Source organism: Balaenoptera borealis, assembly GCF_965194805.1.
Source record: "Balaenoptera borealis genome assembly, chromosome: 12".
NCBI classification, from domain to species: domain Eukaryota; kingdom Metazoa; phylum Chordata; class Mammalia; order Artiodactyla; family Balaenopteridae; genus Balaenoptera; species Balaenoptera borealis.
In genome coordinates this window covers 108,223,857-108,248,750 of record NC_138869.1, presented here as the reverse complement: position 1 = coordinate 108,248,750, position 24,894 = coordinate 108,223,857, and the positions used below count along the sequence as shown (strand labels likewise).

General features: G+C 46.2%; 1 protein-coding gene across 5 annotated transcripts in view; it reads right to left on the bottom strand.

The window, feature by feature from the left end:
- The window catches only part of GMDS (GDP-mannose 4,6-dehydratase), a 489,935-nt gene that overhangs the window by 234,824 nt on the left and 230,217 nt on the right, over positions 1 to 24,894 (bottom strand). For all 5 annotated transcript variants that reach the window (XM_082345679.1, XM_082345680.1, XM_082345678.1 and 2 more), the window contains one exon: positions 15,000 to 15,127. In XM_082345679.1, the coding sequence (XP_082201805.1) occupies positions 15,000 to 15,127 (128 nt within the window). The remainder of the gene's footprint in view (positions 1 to 14,999; positions 15,128 to 24,894) is intronic.

Here is a 24,894-nt window from a genome sequence, read left to right as displayed (position 1 = left end):
GTCCCGGTGCAGCGCTCACTACGGCGGGGTTAGCTCGAGGTGTGACCTGAATGTGGCCAATCCGTAAAGTGTAAAATATATACCGGGTTGTGAAGACTCAGTACAGAAGAAAATAAACAGTGTAAAATGTCTTGATAACACTGTGTATTTTTAACACACTTAAATGGTATTTTGGATATAATGGGTTAGATAAAATATTAAAATTAATATCACCTGTTTCTTTTTACTTTCTCAAATGTGGCTACAAGAAAATTTTAAATTATATAAAATTAAATGGTTTGCATGTGTGGCTTGAATTATTATTATTATCCAATTATTTCTATTGGATGGTCATGTTCTATATCATCTCTTATCCTGGTAAGGAAAAAGAAATAAATGTTAGCTTAAATTAGTCTAGAATAACTCATGAAAATTGAAAAAAAAAAAAAAAGATGACATTGGGCTGTATAAATTATTTGTTTCATTTAGGGAGTTCACAATGTCAAAACACCAAAGCATACTCTGCACCATTAAAAACAATATAAATTTTATACTAGATGGTAATTAGACTTTTATGGAAAAAGTGTTTATCAAGCTGGAATCTTATTCTCGGATTCTGAATCTTACAGCGCATACGGCTCTAGCCCCTCACTGTGAAGATAGAAAGGCGAGACTCGGAGTGACAGAGTGAGTGTTTCAGGCTCCACAGTTCGAGGTAGCAGCACAGGCTGAGGAACCAAGACCGGGCGGCGGGGTCGCTCTCGACAGCACACGACCCTTCTGAGTCAGGCCACACAGGCCGAGAAAACGCTAGGTAGAGACCCACAAGATTCCACGCTCCATTTAGAGATAAGTTCCACACGCACCTATTTTACTTTAATAAAACAGCTCATGAGGTTAGTGCCCTCTAGGAAATATGATAGACTATTTCTCTGAATAACTGAGTTTTAGCTTTAAAAAAATTGCTATGGAAAAATTGGTACTGTGCTTTTAAGAAAAACTACTGATAACTCCGGAGAAAGGGCAACTGATTAATTTCACCACAAAAAAGCTCACTACATGAACCAGTACCTAGAATTGTTCCACATTTATGACCGTCATGGTGACTGATCCCTGTGTGAAGACGCTCTGCCTTATTTACTCATCCCAGTGACAGAAGCACCTCCTTCAAGGTGGCCCAGTGCACGATGTGTTCCCAGAGCCTGGGCTCTGCAGGCGGGTACAGTGAAGGTCTAGTTCATGTCTAACACAGAGAAAACAGCAGTGCACATCACATATTTGATCTGGGTAATAGATGGGCCATCCAAGAGTAACGTTTCTAAAAGTCATAAGCTTTCCCTACATACAGATTCGTCTAACCAGAGCTGGGAAGCCGTCTCCAGGGGCATGCTAATGTCTCCCAAGGAAGGCCCATCAGAAAGTTCAGCTGCTCTGTCTCTGGACCATTAACACTGTATGTGGAGTGAGGCTGCATCCCCAAACACCGGCCGTGGAAAAGTCATTCTTCTCAAATGAAAACTGGCATGTTAAGTGTACCCTCTGGGTTTGGGGCATGTTTCCCATCCCCAAATAAAATTTTAAGCACAAAGAGACAGAAATGCTCTCTCCTGCTGCTAACTGTTTTATTCAGTCATCTGTCAAATAAGGGAAAATGGCAAAAAAAAAAAAAAAACAACAAACCTTTATATTTTCATTTCCTTGTGCCTGTTCTTGCCGCCATTTAAAAAAAAACCGTGGAGCTCGTCAAAAGAACAAGCCACGGTCAGGAGAGGGACACGCCTTCCCCGTCGCACTGGCTCATTCTCCAGGGAACAGAGTTGCCGCAGAGAAAGGACGATGCCGCACGTGTACAGTAGCAGCAGTAACCACTGTGACTCGCAACATAAAGTGACCCATTAAAAGATTTAACTGTTCCTCATTAACTTCTATCGGCCTCAATTTTTAACTTTTCTCCTCCTCTTGAAAGTAAAAATGAGCATTCCCTCCACCTGTGTGCTCCTTCATGCGGCCGCATTCAGGCTCAGCGAGGTCTGGGGCAAACACCACAAACAACGAACACCCTGGGCAGAGTTTCCTTGAACGTCTCCAAACCCTTCCTAAAAAGTCCGAAGTCTGAGGCTACATGGTTTAAACTGAGGGGAAGGATCAGAGATTGCATAGTCCTATTCTTCTAGTGTTTATCATTCCTAACCACTAAAAAGAAGTAACGTAAAGTTGAGTCCTTTCCACATGCTGGGCGTTATGTTAAGCACTTTAAATTTATCTTATGCAGTAAAATTTGTGAAAAGTAGTGCCCACCGGTTAATAAACATGATACCTACAGAGAAAGAGAAAAAGATGCCCTGAGGGTCTTCCTCTCTCTACAGCTTGTGTATCTGAGCTGCACTGTGATACTGGCCGGGGTGGGAGGGGGGCAGAGGGAGGGATGAACAAAACCTTTTGATTTGTTTCTAAAAACAATGATGTTATATTAAAAAGTAGCCTTTCAGAAAATGAAAAGTAAGTGCACATTTGGTCAGAACATTTTCAAAATATAGGAATGCTACAACAAAAAAAATACAGAATTTCACCTCCATATGCACATTCACCTGTGGAAATATATTCGATGCCAGGTGATCTCCGCCTGCACTGAAAGAAATCACCTTTTAGAAGCAGATTTACCTTCTCTCCTGTCACACAAAATAGGAACTGAGTAGAGAGACTCCTTCAGTTATAAAACTTACTGTTATTATTTATCGTTAATTTGATTATTGTTGCTATACGATCCTTTTAGAAAACTGGTTAATATATATACTCTAGTTCATATATAGGTATGAACAAAAAACGGAATATTTTTCAGCCACAAAAGGAAGGAAATCTTTCCATTTGCAGCGACGTGGATGGACTTGGAGGGCATTATCCTAAGTGAATAAATCAGACAAAGAAAGACAAATACTGTCTGACCTCACTCTCATGTGAGAAACCTAAGAAATACAGCAGGCAGAAAACGGAGCTCACCAATACAGAGCACAGGTTGGCGGTTGCCGGCGTCGGGGAGGAGTGGGAGTAAACGGCGAGCCAAGGGGGTGAAGGGGGTCAAAGGTACAACCGTCCAGTTCTAAGACACAGGAGTCCCGGGGATGTGACGCACCGCAGGGTGACTACAGTTAACGGCATTGTGTTGCATACTTGAAAGCTGTTAAGAGTAGAGCTTAAAAGTTCTCATCATAAGAAAAAAAATTGTAACTATACAAGGTGACAGGTGTTACCTAGACTTATCGTGGTGATCATTCTGCAGTATATACAAATATCAAGTCATTACGCTGTACACCTGAAACTAAAGTAACGTTATACACCAACTAGATCTCAATGAAAAAATAACTATTGTTAGCTGACCCTAATTTAAGAAAACTTGTATTGCTGTAAACATGTCGATTCCATTCACAGTCACCTCAGGTGGCTGGCATGCAAACTTGGTGGCCCACTACCTACAAGAAATTTTAGAAGCAAGTTTTCCTCCTCAAAGAACAAAATGGTGTAATTCTTTTTAAAAGACTATATTTCAGTTGCAGAAAAAAATACTACTACTATGTCAAAACTGACAATAATACGCCTTTTTTCACCTTGGAAACTTTCGACTTGAGAGCAGCCTCTAGTGCAACTTCCCCATCGCCCCAGCGGAGTTCTGAGGCCACCGGGGTAGCAGCAGCGCTCAGAAACCGCAGGGCCGGCGGGCTACAGCGCGCACGCGGCTGCTCGGGGACAGGAGCCCCGGCCAGGTGGTTCCGCTGACGGACGCCCCGCTTCTTTATAAAAACCGGAGAAGCAGGGACGGGCGAGCACAGAAGTGCAGGTACGGCACGACGGAGAGCCCACAGGAGATTCACGTGAGTACGACAAGCACGGCTCCGCATGGTGTCCCAGCGACACCAACACGGGGTGGCAGGGAGCACGAGAGGGGGAAACGACACAGGAGGCGCAGACCGAGAGCCGCACGGTCGCCTGACGGCCGCGAGCCGCCAGCAGCCCTTCACAGGCAGGGCTACAGGGCGAGAAGCCAATCGCAGCGCCCACGAGTTACCATGACACGCAACGGGGAGCCTGTAAAGCCCAGGCTGAAGGGGCTACACACGCTCTGCACCCCGGCTGCTCGCTGTGCACTTTACACCACGGTCACGACCACACGAAGCCCACGTGGGGCGGCACCGGCCACGGGTCCTGGGAGGGGGTCAGACCGCGCCGGACGCGGGCCAGGGGCCGCGCGAGCCGAGAGCCTCGTGCCCGGGGCCAGGGCAGAGCCAGGCCCCCTGCGACGCCACGTGGGGCGGGCAGATACCTCCTGCCGCGTCCCTTCCCATCTTCGACCAGAGAGTCTCTGGGAGGGAAACCCTGGCCCTCCGAGCCCCCTCCCGTGCAGAGCAGAGCGGCCGCAGGGCGGGCTTACCAGAGGTCCGCGGCCTTCTCTTCTCCCCAGCGAGGGCCCAGGCCACGGGGGCGCTCACTGCTGCCGCCGCCGTGGGTCACGGGAGACGCAAGGGCCGCAGCGTGGACTCCCGGCCGTGAGGAGAGAGGAGCCCCCGCGGGCGCCCGTCACTTGCGGCTGAGTGTGGCTCCTAAGTGACGGGCAAGCACCGGGTGACCGTCTCCGCGTGGCCGGCTGAGGCGTCACGCAGCACGCTCGTCGGCTACGTGACCCGCTGGAAGCCACAGCGGAGAGACCGCGCGGGCCTGGAGCCGTGCTGAGACTGGACTGTTTCGTCTCAAGCCAGTGAGCGTCTCTGAGGAACGAAGGGCTTCACCTGCCACACGAAGGGGCTGCAACAGTTCCTTCTGTTTAAACTAAATGGACCAACGAGGCTGCTCCGGTCCGAGTCCACCCCTTGTCGGTGCCCCTGTTTCAGGCGCTCTGAAGGCTCCGCGGGCTGCAAGCAAGGGTGAGCATGCACGCCAGACGTGGAGGGTGCGTGCGTGCGTGCGTGCGTGCGCGCGTGCGTGTGCATGCGCGCGTGAAGGCGGCCCAGCCAGCGCGGGGAAGGCCCCTGCGGGGGCCGGGGGAGGTTCAGCCCCCGACCCGACGGGAGCGGGCGCGGCCGCCTCAGGCGGGACAGGACCTCGAGTGCCACCCTCCGGTCACCAGCCTTGGCTCCGCAGTGCAGACGCTGCTGCTGGCCGTAAGGAGAAGGACGATGGTCTCTGCGTTTCAGAGGCGGCCGGCCGGCAGCAGAGCCGCGGTGGGAGCCCGTCCACGCGCCGGCACAAGGCAGGCTCTCAGCCCTCGGGTGCTGGTCAGGGACAAACTGAGCTATTCTCTCTCCAAGTCTTATTTTGGAGGAAGAAGGATAATAGCATCTATCTCACGAGACTGCTGTGAAAGTCAGCTTGTAAAAAGTGTCAAGTAGTTTATACATTCAGTACTCAGTAAGGTCTTAAACTTGGAAATAAAGGCTAAATGTATATTTGAATGAATGGCGTTTCAGATTCAGAGAAAGGTCTTTTCTTTAAAACAACAACAACTGACACATAGAGCAGGTTAAAAATAAAGGGCCGTCCTGGAGATTATGGTTTCCCAGTTATTCCCACATAGGCTGGCCGCTCCTCCAACCCACTACGGAGATGGGAAATGAGCTGCAGACACCGTCCTTTCACCTGCTGAACGCGAGCTCACGTGATTATCATGGTTTCCGCAGACGGCAGCCCTTCCCGATCAGATCAGGAGGCTTTAGCTCCTGCAGGAAGGAGGGGAGGCCGGCAGCCACCTCTTGGCGGGAGAAGGCGGTTCACGCGTGCCCAGCGCGGTCAAGCGCGGGCCGGGACCCTGGAGGCTCCCGCTGCTGCAAGAGGCCTTGGGGCGCAGAGCCAGGGCTTCCCACTCCGGATGCTGGTGACCCATCAGAGACGCTTTCGGCGGGGGTTTAGATCCCCCCACCTGAGAGAGAGGGAGGGGTGGGGCCCAGGGGAGGAGGGAGGGAAGGAGGGGAGGGCCAGCGCCCTGCAAGCCAGGAAAGACCCCACGGGAATGTCACCTAAGCCTCCGCAGCCTGTTCGAGCCCACGAGCCTCCCGAGGTCCCACACCGGGACCTCGTTAGGGCTCATTTTAGCAGGTGACTCACTTGGCTCAGCCATTCGCTGATGCTTTGGTTTCCCAGAGCCTCAGGCAGACAGTTCACGACAATGAGGCTTTCAGCCGCCGCTGACAGCAGGCGGTGGAATTCAAGCCACCTAGGTCCTTTCTTCCAACTTCTCACTTCAGGTTTTTTGAAGATAAGGATCAAATGAAATGATTTCTGTTAAACCTGTATTTCCTGTACAGAGTTGATACCTTCTCCAAATTACATGATTGTACAACTATTAAACTAATACTCACTGCAGCGGAAGTCTGTGCTCAGAACGTGGAGCTAGCCTTTTAGCTCTGGCTCCTCACATGTTGCAGCTTCTTCCCAACCCAGTTCCTCGGGCCTGGGCTCCATCTCACAGGGCAGGGGAGGCCCTAAAGCCAGCGGCACAAATGCTGGTTTATCCCTAATTCCTGGTGAGGGTCAACGCTGGAGGCCAGTGAAAACAACAGCCGTCACATCTCACAAGAAGGACTAAATGTACCAAGAACCAACCCTGAAACGCAGTGCGGATCACAGTCAGGGGCCCGGCTGGAACCTGCCGTTGGAAGGCCAGGCCTGCAGTCCAGGGCACCTCCCTTCAAAGCCAGCCTTTTTCCTGTAAAAAATGCAAATAATAACTCCTGCCCTCCTAACCGTGGTCTGACATCTGTCAGGAGAATCAAATCCAAAGATGTAAATGATAAAGCACTACACAAACACAAGAGGATAACCTTCAGGGCTTTAAAAAAAAAAAGGTCCAGTGAAAGCGCTTTGTATTTTGTTTTCAAACTTGAAATTTAAGATCCAGTGAAAATCAGCAAGTAATTCTGGACCCAAAGGAGGCACTATAAGAAAAAGCATATGAAACCATGAAGCCCGGGATTCTGATCTCTGCCCCTGCGCAGGTGAGCAGGACGGAGGTGCCGCTGCCACGCCCGGGGGGAGCGTGGGGACTGCGTGGGCCTGCCAGGAATGCAACCTGCCTCCCAGGCTCCGCCCAGGCAACCCTCACCCGGCAGCGGGGCTGCCAACCTCCACCCACAGGTGAGCCAGCAGACGAGGGCAGACCCGGACACCTGCATCCGTGCTCTGAACATGGGGAGGAAAGGACGTGGCACTCGGAGAACATAAAGATCCTGCAGGACCATCCTCCTTCCTTCACAGAGATCTCCCACAGCTACTATCAAAAAACTCTGCCTACGAATCTTTAAGTCAACTTTTACACGTATTTAAAAACAAAGATGGATCGTTAGAAAGTGAGCTGCTATGAGTGTGTGTGTGTGTGTGTGTGTGTGTGTGTCTGGGGGTCGGGGGAGGGGAAGGAATGGAGAGAGAAAGTTTCCAAAACAAGGGAATCTGTGATGGATATCTTGCTCTATCAAGAAGAATCCTGCATCAAATGACACTCTTGAAAACTGAGAGGAAACACAGTGAGGGTCTCACAAATAAAGAGGTTTCTGAAGGAGCAGATGTCAACATTATCAGTCACACAAAGGGCACTTGACCTTGTAAACTAATGCTACTTCTGCGATTTCTAAATTTCGTCTTGTCAATCAGGGCCAATGTATCATTCTTTCTTTCTATGTTTTCCATCTGCTCAGATATCCTTCTTTTAAAAACAGGAATAAAAATAAATAAAAATAAAAATAGGAATAAAGTCTAATAATAGTAGAATCTAGAGATCATCAGGAAACTTACCACAGAATGAGAACGTATGAGCACTGCTCAGTGTTCCTTCACGGCAGCATGCAACAAGAGAGAAAACTGCTTGAACACATTTTGCTGGAATCAAGTAAATTCATCATAACTAAAACCTAAATGTGGTAAGAGCATATTCACATTTGCTCAAGAGTGGAAAATGTCTTATGCTAAGTATAGGAAACAATATGTTAATAGTAAGGGGAATAAAACACATCTCATATTTTCTATAAATTCGTTTTTATAAATTTTATAAAGAGCTGATCAGATAGGGAGATTCCATTCATTTCAAGTATTTATGGGGCATCTGTTCTGTACCAGGCAGGTTGCGAGGCACAATTAAAAGAGAAACAAAATCCAGTCCGTGCCTTCAAGCAGCTGAGAGGGACAGACACAAGATAACCAACCACATCCTTTCCTATGTTTGTGGAGGAGTGATTTTATTCTCCGAGATTTCAGATCTTAGATTCTACAGGAAGTAATGAACAATGATTTAAGCTCGACCATTTTCTTTAGAATACGAGAAAATATAGCAAAAGTGATCTCAAATATTTTACGTAACTCACAGATAGCGGGGGACTGCAGAGTAATTTCGTCTCTTTCTTTAGGATCTTTACTAATAATTTCCAAATGAGGCTTCAGTCAACAGCTCAGACCGTTTCACAGATGGTTTCTCAGTTTTGCCTTCAGATAATTCTGCTTCTGTAAAACCTCACTTGTGAATTATTTGGGCTTCATGGAAGCTCCATCCATGATCTTCTTTGCTAAAATGAGAGGGGATCTTCACGCAACAGTCCCCCAGGTTCATCCACTCGGGCATATTGAGATTGCAGGCAGAATACAACCACGGCCTCTAGAACGACTCGAAAGGCTACGTGGGAAAACCCTTTGGAAATTTGGTCCCAAGAGATGGTGGCTTTTGAAGATTCTTTACAATAAGGCATCAAGAACATGGAACAAAGTCAATACCCTGTTTTGAAGCTACTTAACTAGCAAGTCAAGGTGTCAAACACTTCATTCCTGCACAATATCTATTCCAAACAAGAGCCCAGAGCATTGCCTTCTGCAAATCATCACTAAGCGTAGGTGACGTCATACTTTCTGAGAGGCAATTATATCCATATCACATGAGGAGTCTTGTCACTGCAATTAAAGAGCCAGTTTTCATTGTGGGAGGAAGCAGACAGGAAGCGGGCGCCAGCAGGGACAGGAGGGAGGGTGGAGGGGCAGAGAAAGGACAGGGCCGGCCAGCAAGGAGGGGACGGCAGCCGAGGGACCCTTGCCAGACACTTGAGACAAGAGTGAATGAGTCCCACCATTTACACGGTTATGTTCAGGAACTGACCCATGACTTTCTTGGGTGTGAGTGGTTTGGTGGCCCGCAGGGTATGCAGACACAGCATCGGGGAGGGGGGGTGACCGGGGGGGGGGCACAGGCTGCTGCTCAGTGCGGCTAACTGCTGCCCCTGAAAAGGTGAGTGGCGTCTACACACCAGACGCTGCATCTTCGGAGAGGGCAGCCCACCACCCTACGCTCGCTTCTTCCTCTCTCCACACAGACACACACACACACATTGCCAAGAACCACTTTTCTAATTTAAAGTCAGATGCTCAATTCTACCTTTTTAAAACACAACTGAAAATCTGATCTCACAAGGTACCCACCTCCATGTTTCTAACTTATCTGTGGATGAAAACTTGAGGAATATCCATCCTAGAAGCTTCATTCGTTAACACAACGAAGTAAACAGGGCCTGCAGTTTCTAGGGTGTGGGCCATGGCCGCTCCTGTGGTGTCATCCCCAACCCGTGAAGACCTGGCCATGGAAATATGGCAACTACGACTTCCTGCACGTCTGCTGGGTGCGGTCTGACTGGAGAACGGGGTCAGGTACCGTTGACTCTTAGAGACGCAAACCCAGCAGGAAATCAAACTCCTCTCCTGAGTGTGAAGAAGTGATGTCCCAACAAGCAAGCTTTCCCTTAAGTGAAATCTCAGGAAGTTTAAATGCATCCTTTCCTTCCAGATCTGTGTGAATTAGCGCCAGGTGCAAAATGCCAGCAGCAGCCTGGACAAAGAGGAGAGGGGGCCTGAGACACAGCAGTCACCTCCCCAGCTCCGTCACCAGGCTCCCTGCTCCCCCCAGGTCTCTGTCACCTGCTGAGACCAAAGCTGTCCTGAAGGTCAACTCACTTGGCGGCCAAGGAACAGGGAGGGTGGGCGGTTCCCAGCTCATTTCCCCAAACACACCCGGTGCATCCGGGCCTCATCCAGCCGCTGGGAGGGGTTCAGGGAGACCCGACAGCCAGCTCAGCGGCGCTTAACTGCCAGATACTCTTCCTCCCCTGGGACCACAAGTGGCAGAAAGAGAAAAGGACAGAAGGTAATTTTCTGTCTCTCTGGGAAACGGAAAGTCACCCGGATCCCACTGTTGCCCTCACTTCAGCCTAAGGCAGGGGTGTGGCTCAAGCATCAGGCCTGGGCTGGGGACCAGGCGGCCTTCACCTCCGTGGTCACCTCGGCTTTGAGCAATCACGTCCCCTCAGATCCCTCGTCTGTAAGAGGAGGACGGACTCACCCTGTCTGGAGGGTTGTGCACGTTATAGAAAACGATGGATATGAAGTTTCTGGCATGTAATACGTGCCTAACATTTGGCAATTTTTCTTATTTTTATTTCTGAAAGTAGCTTTTTATTACTAATCTGGGCTCCCTGACCAAAAAGAAAAAATTAAAGGAATATATTAAAATTCAGCTGAATCTCAAAACTTCTCCCCTAATAATGTGAAAGTCCCCGGATTGCCTGTAGGCCAGGTTTCCCTTCAGGAGCATCTGTCCTGTCAGCCGCGGTCAGTAGAACCTCACGATATGTTTAAATGGCTCTTTGCAGAGTCCTGGAAAGAGCTCAGACTCGGGTCTCTTGATTACCTGCGTATCCCAACAGCAAAGGACCATCCTGTAGGTGGAAAAGCTTAAAGACTCTTGTGGCCTAGCCCTTAACAATAACTTATCTCTCAATCTTTTCTGGCTAATTCTATCAAGGTGCAACCACAGTGGGACCTCGTTAGCCAAACGGCTACTGTTCATTTTATTTAAGCTCAGGGCACCATTTCCCAACTCCGCACTGCTAGACGTTAATGCCCACTTTTCACTAGAAAGGGGGCAAGGTAAGATGTGTTTGGAAAACCCTCTACTACTCCCAGCAGGCCTAGTGCAGGCTCACATATGCTAAGTTCTGAGAAGGTGGTCTTATAGTAAAGAAATCTGCTGACCTTTATGCAATATAGCATTGTCTTGTCAGGAGGGTTTGGCTTTGGGCAGGGTCATTTGTAGCAACTAGAACCACGGCCATGGGAGACAGTCCACAGAGGTGCTGAAGGAATAATGTTCCAGGCACTGCCGCTGCACTGCCGGTGCAATGCCGCTGCACTGCTGGTACACTGCCGGTGCACTGCTGGTACACTGCCGCTGCACTGCTGCTGCACTGCTGCTGCACTGCCGGTGCACTGCCGCTGCACTGCCGCTGCACTGCCGGTGCACTGCTGCTGCACTGCCGGTGCACTGCTGCTGCACTGCTGGTGCACTGCTGGTACACTGCCGGTGCAATGCTGCTGCACTGCCGGTACACTGCTGGTACACTGCCGGTGCACTGCTGCTGCAGTGCTACTGCACTGCCGCTGCACTGCCGCTGCACTGCCGGTGCACTGCCGGTACACTGCCGCTGCACTGCCGGTGCAATGCCGGTGCAATGCCGCTGCACTGCCGCTGCACTGCTGGTACACTGCCGGTGCAATGCTGCTGCAGTGCTGCTGCAATACCGGCTGCCTGAGCTCACCCGGACGTGGCACACAGCACCGCGTGCTCTCGTGAACACGAGCCGACGCTCCGAGTTCATGCCGAGTTCATGACGGGAGTCAGGCGTGAGAACAGGTTGCGGTTGGGGCACAGAAATATTTAAGAAGATGAAGGTATTTTAGAAGTTTGAATTGTCAACTGACCTTATCCCATAAGAAATGCATATTTTTGAAAACCTGTGTTTGTTAAATTGTGTATTTATAGCCCCGAGCCATTAGCGCTACAGCAATTTTTAAATAGTCATTTTTTTCTCAAAACACAACAATAACTGCAGATGTTAATTACAGCAGCTGGGTGGTAGGTATATGGCTGTTCACTGTAAAATTCATGCAACAATTCTGCATCTTTAACAATGTTTCTAATAAAATAATATAAAAGATGTAACTGCACATGACTTGTTTATTCTAAAGTACCATATAATTTAATATAGTTTTTATATTCTTCATTTCAAGTTGAAATACCTCTTACCCACTCAAATAATTTTTAAATCATTTTGATCTAGGAAACAAGACTAAGAACAGAAGTTAGTGAATCTGAATCAGCAACAGGAAATGGCTTTGTATAAATTGCTGGAAAAATGTTTACAAGGAAGAGATAGATTCTCATCAGGGATGTATAGCACATTAATGCTGATTTTTAACAGGATGGCTATTATGTCCTTTTCACAGATGGATAAATTGATGTATAAAACCTTGTTAAGACTGAGGCTCACTGATCCAGCTGGGATCACCTACACCCAGTCTGGCAAATGCTCTCTACTCTTCATCATTAAAATTCATCCATAAATAAGAACGTATAAGTCACTTAATCTAAAGATTTATGAATACAACATGTTTACGTATAAATGAGAGGGATTATATAATTAAAGCGTATGTAAATGAGATGTTATTATGACTTGTTTGATCTGTGCTGGCCAAGGCTTCTTTACTCTAAAGCTGATTATAGCGCCAGGATGCAGATGTGTTTTAAACAAACAATGCTTCTCATTTTTCATTCTTAGCCTTGTTGATTTTAATTTTGGCCACACCTACTTCTACTCATAAGTCTGTGAAGTAACCTCATTTTAATATATTTAGAAATGCAAAGGATGGTAGTATTTCTTAAAATGGAGATAACGAACTATGGATTCTTATTTAATGATGACACCTTTTTAGAAATCATGAAATGTTGACTTCTTTCAGAACCCATAAATGAGCAAATGCTTTTTAGAGCATCAACATGTGTTACTGTCGGAGCCAAGGGAATCCTCAATATGCAAAACCCACCTGTATTATGGAACAAATCAGGTGTTGAACGCCAACGAGAATGACTTAACTTTGTATGTGTGTTTGTGAAATCTGAAAATGTGACACTCTTACTGAAAAGCCAGAACCTCTTAACCCTCACGTCTTACTCTCCCGGATAGCTTGGCTCCTGCGCTTGCTGTACTGACACATCTCGGCAAGGAATCTTGAAAATGACATCATTTGGGAAGACCTTTTTGAAGTCTTTGAGCCACAGTGTTTCTGAAACACTTTCCCGTTAAACAAATACAAATGTGGGCCCTTTGTGCCAGGGTTGCACGACACCCAGGAGCAGTGCTACCCTCGGCATTTGGGGATGAGGTGACAGCACGGTCCTTCCCGCAGACCCACTGAGCTCACGAAAAGTTTTCTTGTTACTTATGTGTTTATGTAACAGTCTCATGCCTTTTTGTTGAATTTTTCTGGCCTGTTTTCAAAATGTCATTTATCTTTTTCCCTGATTGAAAAAGTTTATACATACTCATTACAATATATGGAAAATACCGAAGTATACAGAAGAAAATAAACATAACCAAAAATAAGTATTACTAACATTTTGATATACTGTTTCTCACACTATCAAAATCTATTTCTGAGTTCCAATAACAAACTTCTTTTGTACCCCAGTGCAAAAATATAAAATAAAATAGAATGAAATTTGATCTATTTGGTTCCCGAAACTGAAGAACAAGACTTTGGATAAAGATGGATACCTACAGAGCCTTCTGTGTAGCTCTAAGTAAATGCAGAAGCTAAAGGGTTATACACCAAAATGATATTATTGAAAAAATAATGCACTTATTTTTACAAAACTTGCCTCATATTTTTAAGAAGGTAAGACCATACAGGTTAGACAAAAGAAAGTTTCAGCTTCTCTTGTTAAACATCTCCTTTCTCCCACTTTCTTATTACTTCTGAAAGTATGGTCTTACATATTTTTAACGTAATGTTCTTAAAATATATCCAAGGGCGACTATCATAAAATGCTTCATTGTATTTACAGTTTAGAAGAACACATTTAAATGATCTAAATGTTAGGTTGTTCAAAATTTTAAATCAGAAATCTTTTTGTCTGTAATATAAATCAGAATTAGGTGTTTAAGTATGCAACATTTTTAATTGTTACACACAAAAATAATAACACTCTGAAGCTGACCTCTGGGTTAGCAAGTGAACTGCTTGTTTGCTTAGGAAACCAGATCCGGTTTCCCAGAGAGGCATCATTGAGGACAGAAATAGTCTCCCAAGTACAGGAAATCTGTAAGCACCTAAACAAGGACCAGCAGACTCCGGGACAAACACAATGTCACCAACATGCTCCTTCACGTCTGGCCACAGAATCACCACGGATATCTAAAAGCATACTAATGCCGGAAAGGTAAGAGGTAATAATTTGTTTAAAGAAAAATCATACTACTTATATATGTAACATATGTAACCCAAACCAAAACTTAATATGCACATAAATCCCAAGACTGAAAGTTTGAATTTCCCTTTAACTACACCCGTTGTTCTGCAATAGCGTTATTACTAGCATCTCTCTCTTTGCTCTTTATTTAATGGGCACAATCACGGGTGTGAGTCACAGGCTACCAAGCACACAGGTAATAAGCAGAGTCTGAACCAGTCGCTCTGTAAGAACAGCACTCTGGGAGTGATTAGTACAATAATGTAAACCTGAAGGTCTCAGATTATACAAATTGAAATCAGGCAGTATTTCTTGCAGGTCTGAGAACTAGTTCTGTTATAACAAGATGCTCTCACAGTTAGTTACGCGTGTCTTGGGCAGGGATGAGGGAGCGGCACAAGGAAGACGCTTCAGGAAGGAAAGAACACCATTTACTTTTTATCCATCATCCAGACCACTGACCGGCACCTTCACTTTGAATGATTAAAAGACGGGTTGTGAGAGGTTTCCCCCTTCCAGGGGGGTGCGGGACACACCGCTGACCATCCAGCCGGGAGGGGGCACAGTGTGAGCTTCAACACATCTGCATGAGCACCAGCGTCCCTGCCACCTGCCGCCACCTCCAGGAGAGCTCTCCCCGAGGCCTGGCATCCGGATGCCAGCGGATACAGGTACTTAAAGACCAAAACGCGAGGGTTCCTACCTCCACGTAGTCCTTGGCGTGGCCCCAATCTCGTTTGGCGTCCAGATTCCCCAAGCTGAAACATTCCAGTTGTCCAAGGTAAATCTTAGCTACTGACCGGCTAATTTTTCGAGTAACAAAATTAGCTCCTAAAAGAGACAAAAGATGCATTATCAGTCAAGTGCATTTGACATTTAACAGTTTGGTGAACCAAACACAATCTCAGCCTCTGGGCATTTCTTTCATTCTTTTCCCCCCTTTAAAATAATAATAAAAGAAAAGAAAATGAAAAAGACCATTAACTGTCATTCAGACGAGCTAAGGAGCTCTCGCTCTGAGTGTCACATCAGCTCCACTGCCATAACAAACATTTGTCTTTGGGGGACGTCTTGGCATTCCTCATTTGCTGCTGTAACATGCGATCCAGGCACCCAGCCAGAGAAAAGCTCTCGGAATGCCAGTTTTTAAACAGAAAATTCAACAGGGTTGGACGAAGGGAAATGCCAGAATCAGACCACCCTGATTTTTTCAAGAACATAAACATCATATATTCCTATTAATAAAACTACTTTGGGGTTCACGGGGAGAGAGAGAGGAGAGCAACTTAGCTCCCAGGGTGTAACTAAAGAAAACGAAGAAGAAATGCATAAATGGTGATCACCCTTATTTAGAAACCTGCACAGCCAACCGGTGCTAAGTCATAAGTTTCTAGACTATCTGTACTCACTACAGTGTCACCTTCTAATTTCATCCAAGTGTCAGCTGCAGGATAGGATTCCTGAATTCTGTATAAATATTTTGATATGATTGGATGAAAGGTGTCGTAAACTAAAGGAGTGAAATTGTTTTAAAGTTCTCTGGTCTTTAATGAAAGCTTCTGTCCACTTTTAAAAGATCACAAAGAAGGACAAAATTAAAAGGCACTTCTGAGATAAGTTTATCTATACCCCTGTATCTAGGTAAGGTTATCACAAAGCACCAGGTAATGCCAAAATCTCAAGGTAATTAACAGGCACATGAGCTAGTCAATAATGGCTTCAAACAGTTTAGACACATTACCATCATAATTTATCACACAGCAATAACTTTAGCTTTGTTCTTTTGCATAAGAAACAGGGAGGTGAATGTTATGAGAAAGCTTGGGCTTCTAGAGAAACTGGCACAGAGATAAGGGGAATTTTTCTAAATAGGTTTTCTCAGTTTTGGCAAGAAGATAGCCCCGTACAAGTTCAAACACGTACTAGACTCACTTACTACACAAACTCAGTAGACACATTTCAATGCCCTATCATTAAAAATGACGATAAGACTTCCATGGAAATCCAAATTTTCAGTTTCTCTTAGCAGTTGATAGAGTACTTGAAGAAATCCAGTTTCAAATTTGCAGGGCAGCTTATAAAACACAAGCGCTCCTTCAAAAAAGAGCCTTTGAAAATGAAGTATTTATCAGGCACAATCCTTCTCAATCTATTACCAACTAGCAACTTTTTATTTTCTAATAATTTAAATTTATAATTAAATTTAGACTTGATGCCTATCTTTGTGTTTTAATGTCAGGACTATACCATCATGCCAAAATTTACTAGATAAATGTGTGATGCCAAATCATCAGATGAAGCTCCCAACACCAAATAGCTCAGATTATTCTATCTACCAGTAAAGTAATGCTTAGGGGTGCAGTGGAAGCACTGACGTTGTTCCAACATTCTACTCCGGCCTGCTGTTTATTCCCTCAACCAGCACTGAGTGAGCACCAAGCAGCAAGCCCTGAGCAGGGACAGCAGGGAGTGAAGAGGAGGCCCCCCTGCTAAAGTAGCCCAGAGAGGGGGAGATGGACAAAGCAATCCCTGCTGCCAGAAGTGAGATGGCAGGTCTGCAGGGACGAGACGAGTCAGGGCCCTGTACACGATGCCGCAGCGACCACAACTCCGCCCCTCTGATGAGCAACCCACGAGCTAAGAATTATTACCCGCATTTTGTAGATGACGAAGCTGAGATTCAGAGAAGCTGTGCAAACTGGCCCTTCTAAGCCAGTTGTCCGATTCGGTCTGTGTGGCTGCAAAGCCCAGGCTCTCACCTGCCAGCACTTGGAATGGCATGCTAGTGGGTACGGAGCCTTCCTTCTCGGGATCCAAAATGATCTTGCATACCTAGTCAGTTACTTGAAATTTCTAGTTCTTAGAACTTAATTTTAATTTTTTATTTATAGTGGCTTGAGATGTAATTCACATACCATACAATTCATCCATTTAAAGTGTACAATTCCATGGCTTCTAGTACATTCACAGACTGTGCAGCCAGCCCAACAATCAATTTTAGACATTCTCACCCCCCCCAAAAGAAACCTGCGCCCTTTAGCCATCCCGCCCCATCTTCCCCCAGCCCCCTGGCCCTGGGCAACCACTCATTCATTTTTTCGTCACTAGAGATTTGCCTATTCTGAACACTTCACATACATGGAATCATATAATATGTGGTCTTTTGTGACTGGCCTCTTTCACTTAGCCTAACATTTTCCAGGTTCATCTATGTTACATGAATCAATCCCTCCTTCCTTCTTTATGGTTGAATACTATCCCATTATGCGGACAGAGCACATTTCATTTATCCGTTCATCAGTAAATGGACATTTGGGTTGTTTCCATTTTTGGCTATTGTGAATATTGCTGCAGTGAACACAGATGCACAAGCTTCTGTGTGGGGATTATGTTTTAATTTCTCTTGGGTAGACACCCACAGATGGAATCACTGGGTCACAGGGCAGCTCTACAATTAACCTGTTAAGGAACTGCCAGACTGTGCTTCACAGCAGATGCAGCAGGTGACAGCCCCGCCAGCAGGGCACTGGGCTCTCACGTGCCCACACCCTTCCCAACAGTCGCTAGGGTTCCATCTTTTTGATGACAGTCATCCTGACGGGTACCAAGTGGTATCTCATTGTGGTTCTGATTTGCATTTCTCTGATGACTAATGACTTTAACCCTCTACGTCCTCATGTACTTATGGGTCACTGGCATATCTTCTTTGGAGAGATGTCTATTTGGATTCTTTGTCCAGTTTTTAAAGTGTGTTACTTGTCTTCTTAATACTGAACTGTAAGAGTTCTTCATACATTCTGGATCCAAGTCCTTTATCAGATATATGATTTACAAACATTTTCTCTCATTGTATAGGTTATATTTTCATTTTCTTGATGGTGTCCTTTGACACACAAAAGTTTTTTTTAGTTATTATGAAGTTCAATTTGCCTATTCTTTTTTTTTTTTGGTTGTATGAGCTTTTGGTGTCATACCCAAAAGGGCTTCGCCTAGCCCAAGGAAGGTCTTGAAGAGTTTCTCCTATATTTTTTAATGAATTGTATCGATTTTGTTCTTACCTGTAGGTATTTGACCCAATTTTAGTTAATTTGTGTGTGTGGTTAAGATGAAAGGGCCCAACTTCATTCACTTGCATGTGGATATAGGGCTGTCCTGGCACTATGTGTTTGCTGAAAAGGTTATTCTTTCTCCTATTTGAGTTGCCTTATACCTTTTGTCGAAAAGCAATTAACCATAGACGCGTGGGTTTATTTCTGACTTTCAGTCCTATTCCAATGACCGAAACACCTATGTTTAGGACAGTACCACACCTTCTTGATTACTATAGGTCTCTGGTAAGGGTTCAAATCAAGAAGTGTGAGTCTTCCAACTGTGTTCTTTCTTCAGACTGTTTTAGCTATCCTCAGTCTCTTGAATTTCCATACGAAGTTTAGCATCAGCTTGTTAATTTCTGCAAAAAAGCAGCCCGGGATTTTGCAGGGATGGTGTTGAATCTGTAGGTCAGTGTGGGGAGCGCTGCCCACCTCAGCAACACTTCGCCTTCCAGCTCATCAGCACACGGGCTCTTTCCATTGCTCTGTGTCTTCGCAAACTGCTTTCAGCAGTGCTCAGTAGTTTCTAGACAATACGTTTTGCACTGCTTTTGTTAAATTTGTTCCTAAGGACTTTATTCCCTCTGATGTTATTATAACTGTAACTTTCCTTAATTTCATTTTCAGATTCATTTTAAACATTATTACTGCCACCATATGCTTCGTTCATTCCTGGGAGAGGCTTAAAATGATTTTTTTCTCCATTTGTTCTCTTCATTTTCACTCCTTATCACACAAGACTGCTGTTTTTTGGAGAGAACTATAATCAAATCATGACACATGAGGGCTGAGGCCTTAGCAGTCACTTTGTCCAGCCAGCGGCCTGACCCAAGCCGTGTCCCTCACTTTCCCGCCTGTGCTGCTGTCACCAACCCACCCGCAATGCAGGACGCGTCCCTCCCCAGACTAGATCACCTGAGTGGTTTTGCTATTACAGCACACTCCAATTATGGAACTCCCATAATTATGTACATAGATACTTGATCTCTAAGAGCCTTGCACTACAAGACCATAGCTAGGAAGAAGACCGAGAAATGGAAAGTCAGCCCAGTGAACTGACCAAAGGCTGCTGGTCACTGGCTCTGCTACACAAACCATGTAACAGTCCCCGCACACCACAGGACAGGAACACCTGCCAGGCCAAGTCACAGGGACACCCAAGCAGAGGACAGGGCGCTGCGGACCACGAATCACTACAGACACAGATGGAATTAATATCATCACGTCCTTGTTTGTAAAACAAGGATAATAACAGTACTTACCATGTAGGTTTGATGTTTAACTGAGAAAATCTAGGTAATGTGATTAGCAAGTTCTCAATAAATGTTACCTATTATTACAATTATTACATTACAATGTTAATGGTACCTGTAATTAAGCCTCAATGAAAAGTTCAGATTTCTTAGTTCTTTTATGACTAAGTCTCTTAATTCTCTGATTTTGAACGTCTGAATAAACAGCCAGAGGCAGGCGTGTGGACTTACTTACACACCCAAAGCACTAATAAACATTTCTAACCTCATAGTAGGTTACTTTTTCAAGGTAAACTCATTAACCAAGGAAAATAGAATATCCATATAAATGTATACTAATAAGAAAGAGACCTGGGCTTCCCTGGTGGCACAGTGGTTAAAAATCTGCCTGCCAATGCAGGGGACACAGGTTCGAGCCCTGGCCTGGGAAGATCCCACATGCCGCGGAGCAACTAAGCCCGTGCGCCACAACTACTAAGCCTGCGCTCTAGAGCCCACGAGCCACAACTACTGAGCCCACGTGCCACAACTACTGAAGCCCTTGCGCCTAGAGCCTGTGCTCTGCAACAGGAGAAGCCACCTCAATGAGAAGCCCTCGCACCGCAACGAAGAGTAGCCCCCGCTCGCCGCAATTAGAGAAAGCCTGTGCACAGCAACGAAGACCCAATGCAGCCAAAAATAAATAAAATAAAGTAAATATATATAAAAAAAGAAAGAGACCAGTTAAAACGGGTTTCAGTCCAAATACTGGCTCTAAGATTGAGATCATGAGTTTTGCTAGCGTTGACAGAATGAAAAATACAGAGCTTTTGTTTTGGCAATACAGCAAACAAGAAAAACTGCCACATTAAAAAACACCAAACTACGCTGGATAAAATACTATTATTATTTATTCAAATTCAAAGCTGAGTCTCCAAGACTGCCCAAGTCATGGTGGGCCCAGCGGGGTCAGGGCTGGTAGCAGGGCGGGAATGCCATCTGAGGACCTGGAAACAGCTTCATCTTTCATTTCCAATCTGAGGCAAAGGGTGAGGGCTTTCAGGTAGATTCTGGAAGTAGGGTTACACGCCCTGTGAGTTATTTTTAATTCTGTTACTTGTATCAGTGCTATGGCCTTAAATGTCTTAACGTCTCAGTTGTCTTATCTATAAAATGGGATAATAATCGATACTAAGGATCAAATGAGATGCTAAATTAAAAGGCTGTAGAATACTGTATCTATCAGTCATAAAGGTTTATTGTCTTGGATATTTTTACTGTGATAAATCTTTTAAAATAGTAAAGCTTTTTTTCTCACGCGTCTCTCTTTATGTGACATTCTCCGCTGTTAACCCAAGGCTGGGGAAAGGTGAGAAGAGCTACACCAGACGGTCAGAAGGACCCAGGTAATACTCATCCCTATCATTCAAAATAGGATTCTGGAACAAGACAGCAAGTGTGAAAGCAAGTCTTCATGGGAAAGTAATTTTCTAGATAACTTCAGTGCAGCAGAAACCAGTGTGGTCGTAGCCCAAAGTCCCTCCCATGGGTGACGCCCTCAGGCTCTGGGGGGCAGGGCCAGGCCCGTGTCCAGGCGGGAAGGACGGGAGGGGCGGCTCCAGGGCTCGTGGGGAAGGACAGCAGAGGCAGGAGAGCCTCCAGGTGAATGTAGCCTCTGGGCTGCGATACCAAGCAGAGCAGACTGAGGACACGGCCGAGGAGAAGCCTGTGCCTTGCGGCCTGTGGCGTCCGGGGAGCCCCCCGAGTAGGCCACCCGGGCCTGACCAGCCTGGGGCGGCTGCACCAGGGACACTAATGAGATGAGCAGGGGTGGAGGCCCTCCGCCCTCACCAGTGAGCCGGGTAAGACCACCCGGAGGGGACCACGGGTCAGACGGGGCGGTGGGTCTACCGTCCATGGAGCCAGACACGGGCAGAGCCAGGAGCCCAGGAAAGAGAAGGCCCTGGGCTGATGGGCGCAGACACAGGAAGGGCCCGGCGGAGCCCACGCCACCTGCTCGGCCACCAGGCGAGGGCGCAGCTGAGACCAGCAGGCCTGCGGGCAGAGAGCTGCACCTGGGCCTGAGGACACCAGGGGCCCCTGCCAACACGAGGTCCAATCGGCCACATCCACGTCCCACACGCTGGACACCACCTCCCAGAGACCCAGGGGAGGACGGCAGGCCCGAAAACCTGGCTTCGGAGTCACACTAGGGTAAACAGAGAATTACAGAAAGTGTACATTTAACGGTAACTGCATTAACTTCCTCTGGCTGCCATAACCAATTACAAAACCCAGGTGGCTTCCGTAACTTCTCACCGTCTGCAGGCCGTAAGCCTGCGATTCCGCGGGGTCACGTTCCTCCTGGGCAATCCAGGGAGGAAGCCTTTCTCTGCCTTCTGTGTCGGGGCTCCTGGTCCCCCTGGGCCATGGCTGCATCCCTGGGTCTGCACACCACCGCCTCCTGCAGGGTCTGTGTCGTCGCCTCTTCTGTTTCTTATGAGGACACCTGTCATGTAACCGAGCGGGACCCCATGGGGCCCTGCGGGACACACGCCCCCCGCACATGCTCTGCTGCAGCTCCTCTCTGAAGTACCCAGATCATAGTATCTCACGCATATTTCCTGAGGTTTTCAGATGCTAAAACCACCACCAAGTGGAGGAAATTAACTACTTGTTGATCCTGAGCACAGAGCCCGGACCCGGAGGCTCCTAAGGGTTGATGACCATCAACCAATCAGAGAATCGTGCACGAGCTGATCACACACGCAGGACGCCCCTCCCTCACCCGTCCTTTAATCATGCTGGAGCCCTCGGGGAGTTCGGAGTTTTCTGGGCACAAGCCACTTGCTCTCCTCGCTCGGCCCTGCAATAAACCTTTCCCTGCTCCAGACTCAGACGTTTCGGTGTGTTTGGCCTCACTGTGTGTCGGGCACAGGAACTTCGTTCGGTGACAGTCTCTGGATTTAGGATCCACCCGTGCAATCCAGGATGATCTCTGTCTCCAGATCCCTCACTTGATCACATCTGCAAAGACCTTTTTCCAAATAAGGTCACATTCCCAAGTTCTGGGAATTAGGAAATTAGGATGTGGGCATATCTTTTTGGGGCCACCACTCCACCTGTTGTAAGAATCAAGGATTAGAACATTTGAAAATATATGATGAAACGTGAATCAGGCATCGTTAGATTTTTTTAATATAAATTTATTTTTATTTATTTATTTTTGGCTGCGTTGGGTCTTTGTTCCTGTGCGCGGGCTTTCTCTAGTTGTGGCGAGCACGGGCTACTCTTCGTTGCAGTGTGCGGGCTTCTCATTGCAGTGCGCAGGCTTCTCACTGCAGTGGCTTCTCTTGTTGCAGAGCACGGGCTCTAGGTGCATGGGCTTCAGTAGTTGTGGCACGCAGGCTTCAGTAGTTGCGGCTCGTGGGCTCTAGAGCGCAGGCTCAGTAGTTGTGGCGCACGGGCTTAGTTGCTCCACGGCACGTGGGATCTTCCCGGACCAGGGCTCGAACCCGTGTCCCCTGCATTGGCAGGCGGATTCTTAACCACTGAGCCACCAGGGAAGTCCCAGATTATTTTAATGTCATCTTAAGGGTAATTATATATCTTTCATGAGCAAAATTGTCAAACAGAGTCTCCAGCTGTAATAGATTAAAGGTGATAAAATAAGTTTCCTCTCAGTTTTAGCTGTGCTAGTTCACTTCGGTTACTTTGAATAGCTCCCCGATCTCTTTTTTTTCAGAGAATACACATTTATTTATAATTTTGGATTGGAAATGCTGTGCATATTCCCATATTTACCAATTTCCTTTCTCATCCTACTTTCTTGAATCTTTCTTCTGACATAATTTCCTTTCTTCTTAAAATGCATTCTTTAGAAGTTCCTTTAAAGCAGAGAAATTGGCTCGATTTTGAAAGACAGTTTTGATAACTATACAATGCCAGGTTGAAAATTATTTTCTCTTAGCATCTGAAGGTACTAATACACTACCTTCTGGGTTCCATTTTTTTGCTCTGGATAAGAGTGTGGCCAGGGTAACTGTCATTCACCTTTTTTCCTCTCGTGAGATTAAAGACGCTTCTTTGTCTTTTGCATCCTGGAGTTTCAGGTCCATGTGTCTAGATGTGGTTTTCTGCTTGGTGTACACGTGTTCCTGTATCTGTGCAATACATGTACCTCTTCACATACCGCCTCTTCTTCGCTCTATTTTCTTCTTTCTATTTCCTCCTGGGAAAGAACGTTAGACCTTCTCACTTTACCTGCCAGTCTGTTAATTTCTTTTTTTTTATAATTTCCCTCTCTTTGTCTTCTCTGCAATACACCTTCCTTAGATCCATCTAATTTTCTCTTAGCAGCCTAATATTTAAGTCATGCATAGAATTCTTTATTTCAATTTTTCATATGTAAAGTTCTCTCTGCTTCTCTTTCAGATCTGCCTATTTTTTATATTCTGTTGTTGCTTATTTCTTTTTTATGATTTTTCATTTTATTTATTTAAACATATCCTGGTAATTTTATCTTCTAACCTGATAATTCTAATACTTAAAGTTCTTAGGGGACTGATTTCTTGTTTTATCTGCTGACTTTGAGTGATGGTGACACTGCGAGTTCGAGGTTAGTCATCTCAGTCTGCTGGAAACCAAGGGACACGTCTGAGAAGGACGGTCTCCTCCCGAGAGGGTCTGGCTTGTCTCTGGTGGGGACACAGAGACACTGCCACCTACTACAGCCCCAGGGTAACACGTTCTGCTCCCCACTTCCACACCAAGGCCCCAAGCTGAACCTTCCAACTAGAGAGGCTGGGCGGCCAAGAGGCCTATTCAAGTCACCGCTTCCCACTAGGCCACCAGAACTGTGCGGCGCTGTGGTGTCCCTAGTGGTCCCCGCCTACCAGTGGGCAGGGCTGCCAGGAAGACAAAGACAGACCTAAAGAAATAAAGAAACTTGTTTACTCTGCACATCTGGATATAATGTGAACAACTGTGCCACCCTGGACATATTTATTTTTCTTTTCATGTTAGACATTCAGAAAAATTTGATTTTTACCTCTTCTTTTCTAGGGAGTACGTCTGTACAGTGAATGCATGTATATAAAAATATACGTAAAAACCTGAAATTTGTCTCACTGTTTTGCTCACACTATTTCTCTACTGAAATACAACTATTTGTAATGATTTTTTTCACACAGCAGGCAAACTATACTTATGAAATTCTGACCCACAAGATCACCCTGCTTTTGCGGACCTTCCCCCTGGGCCTCACCTCCCCTGA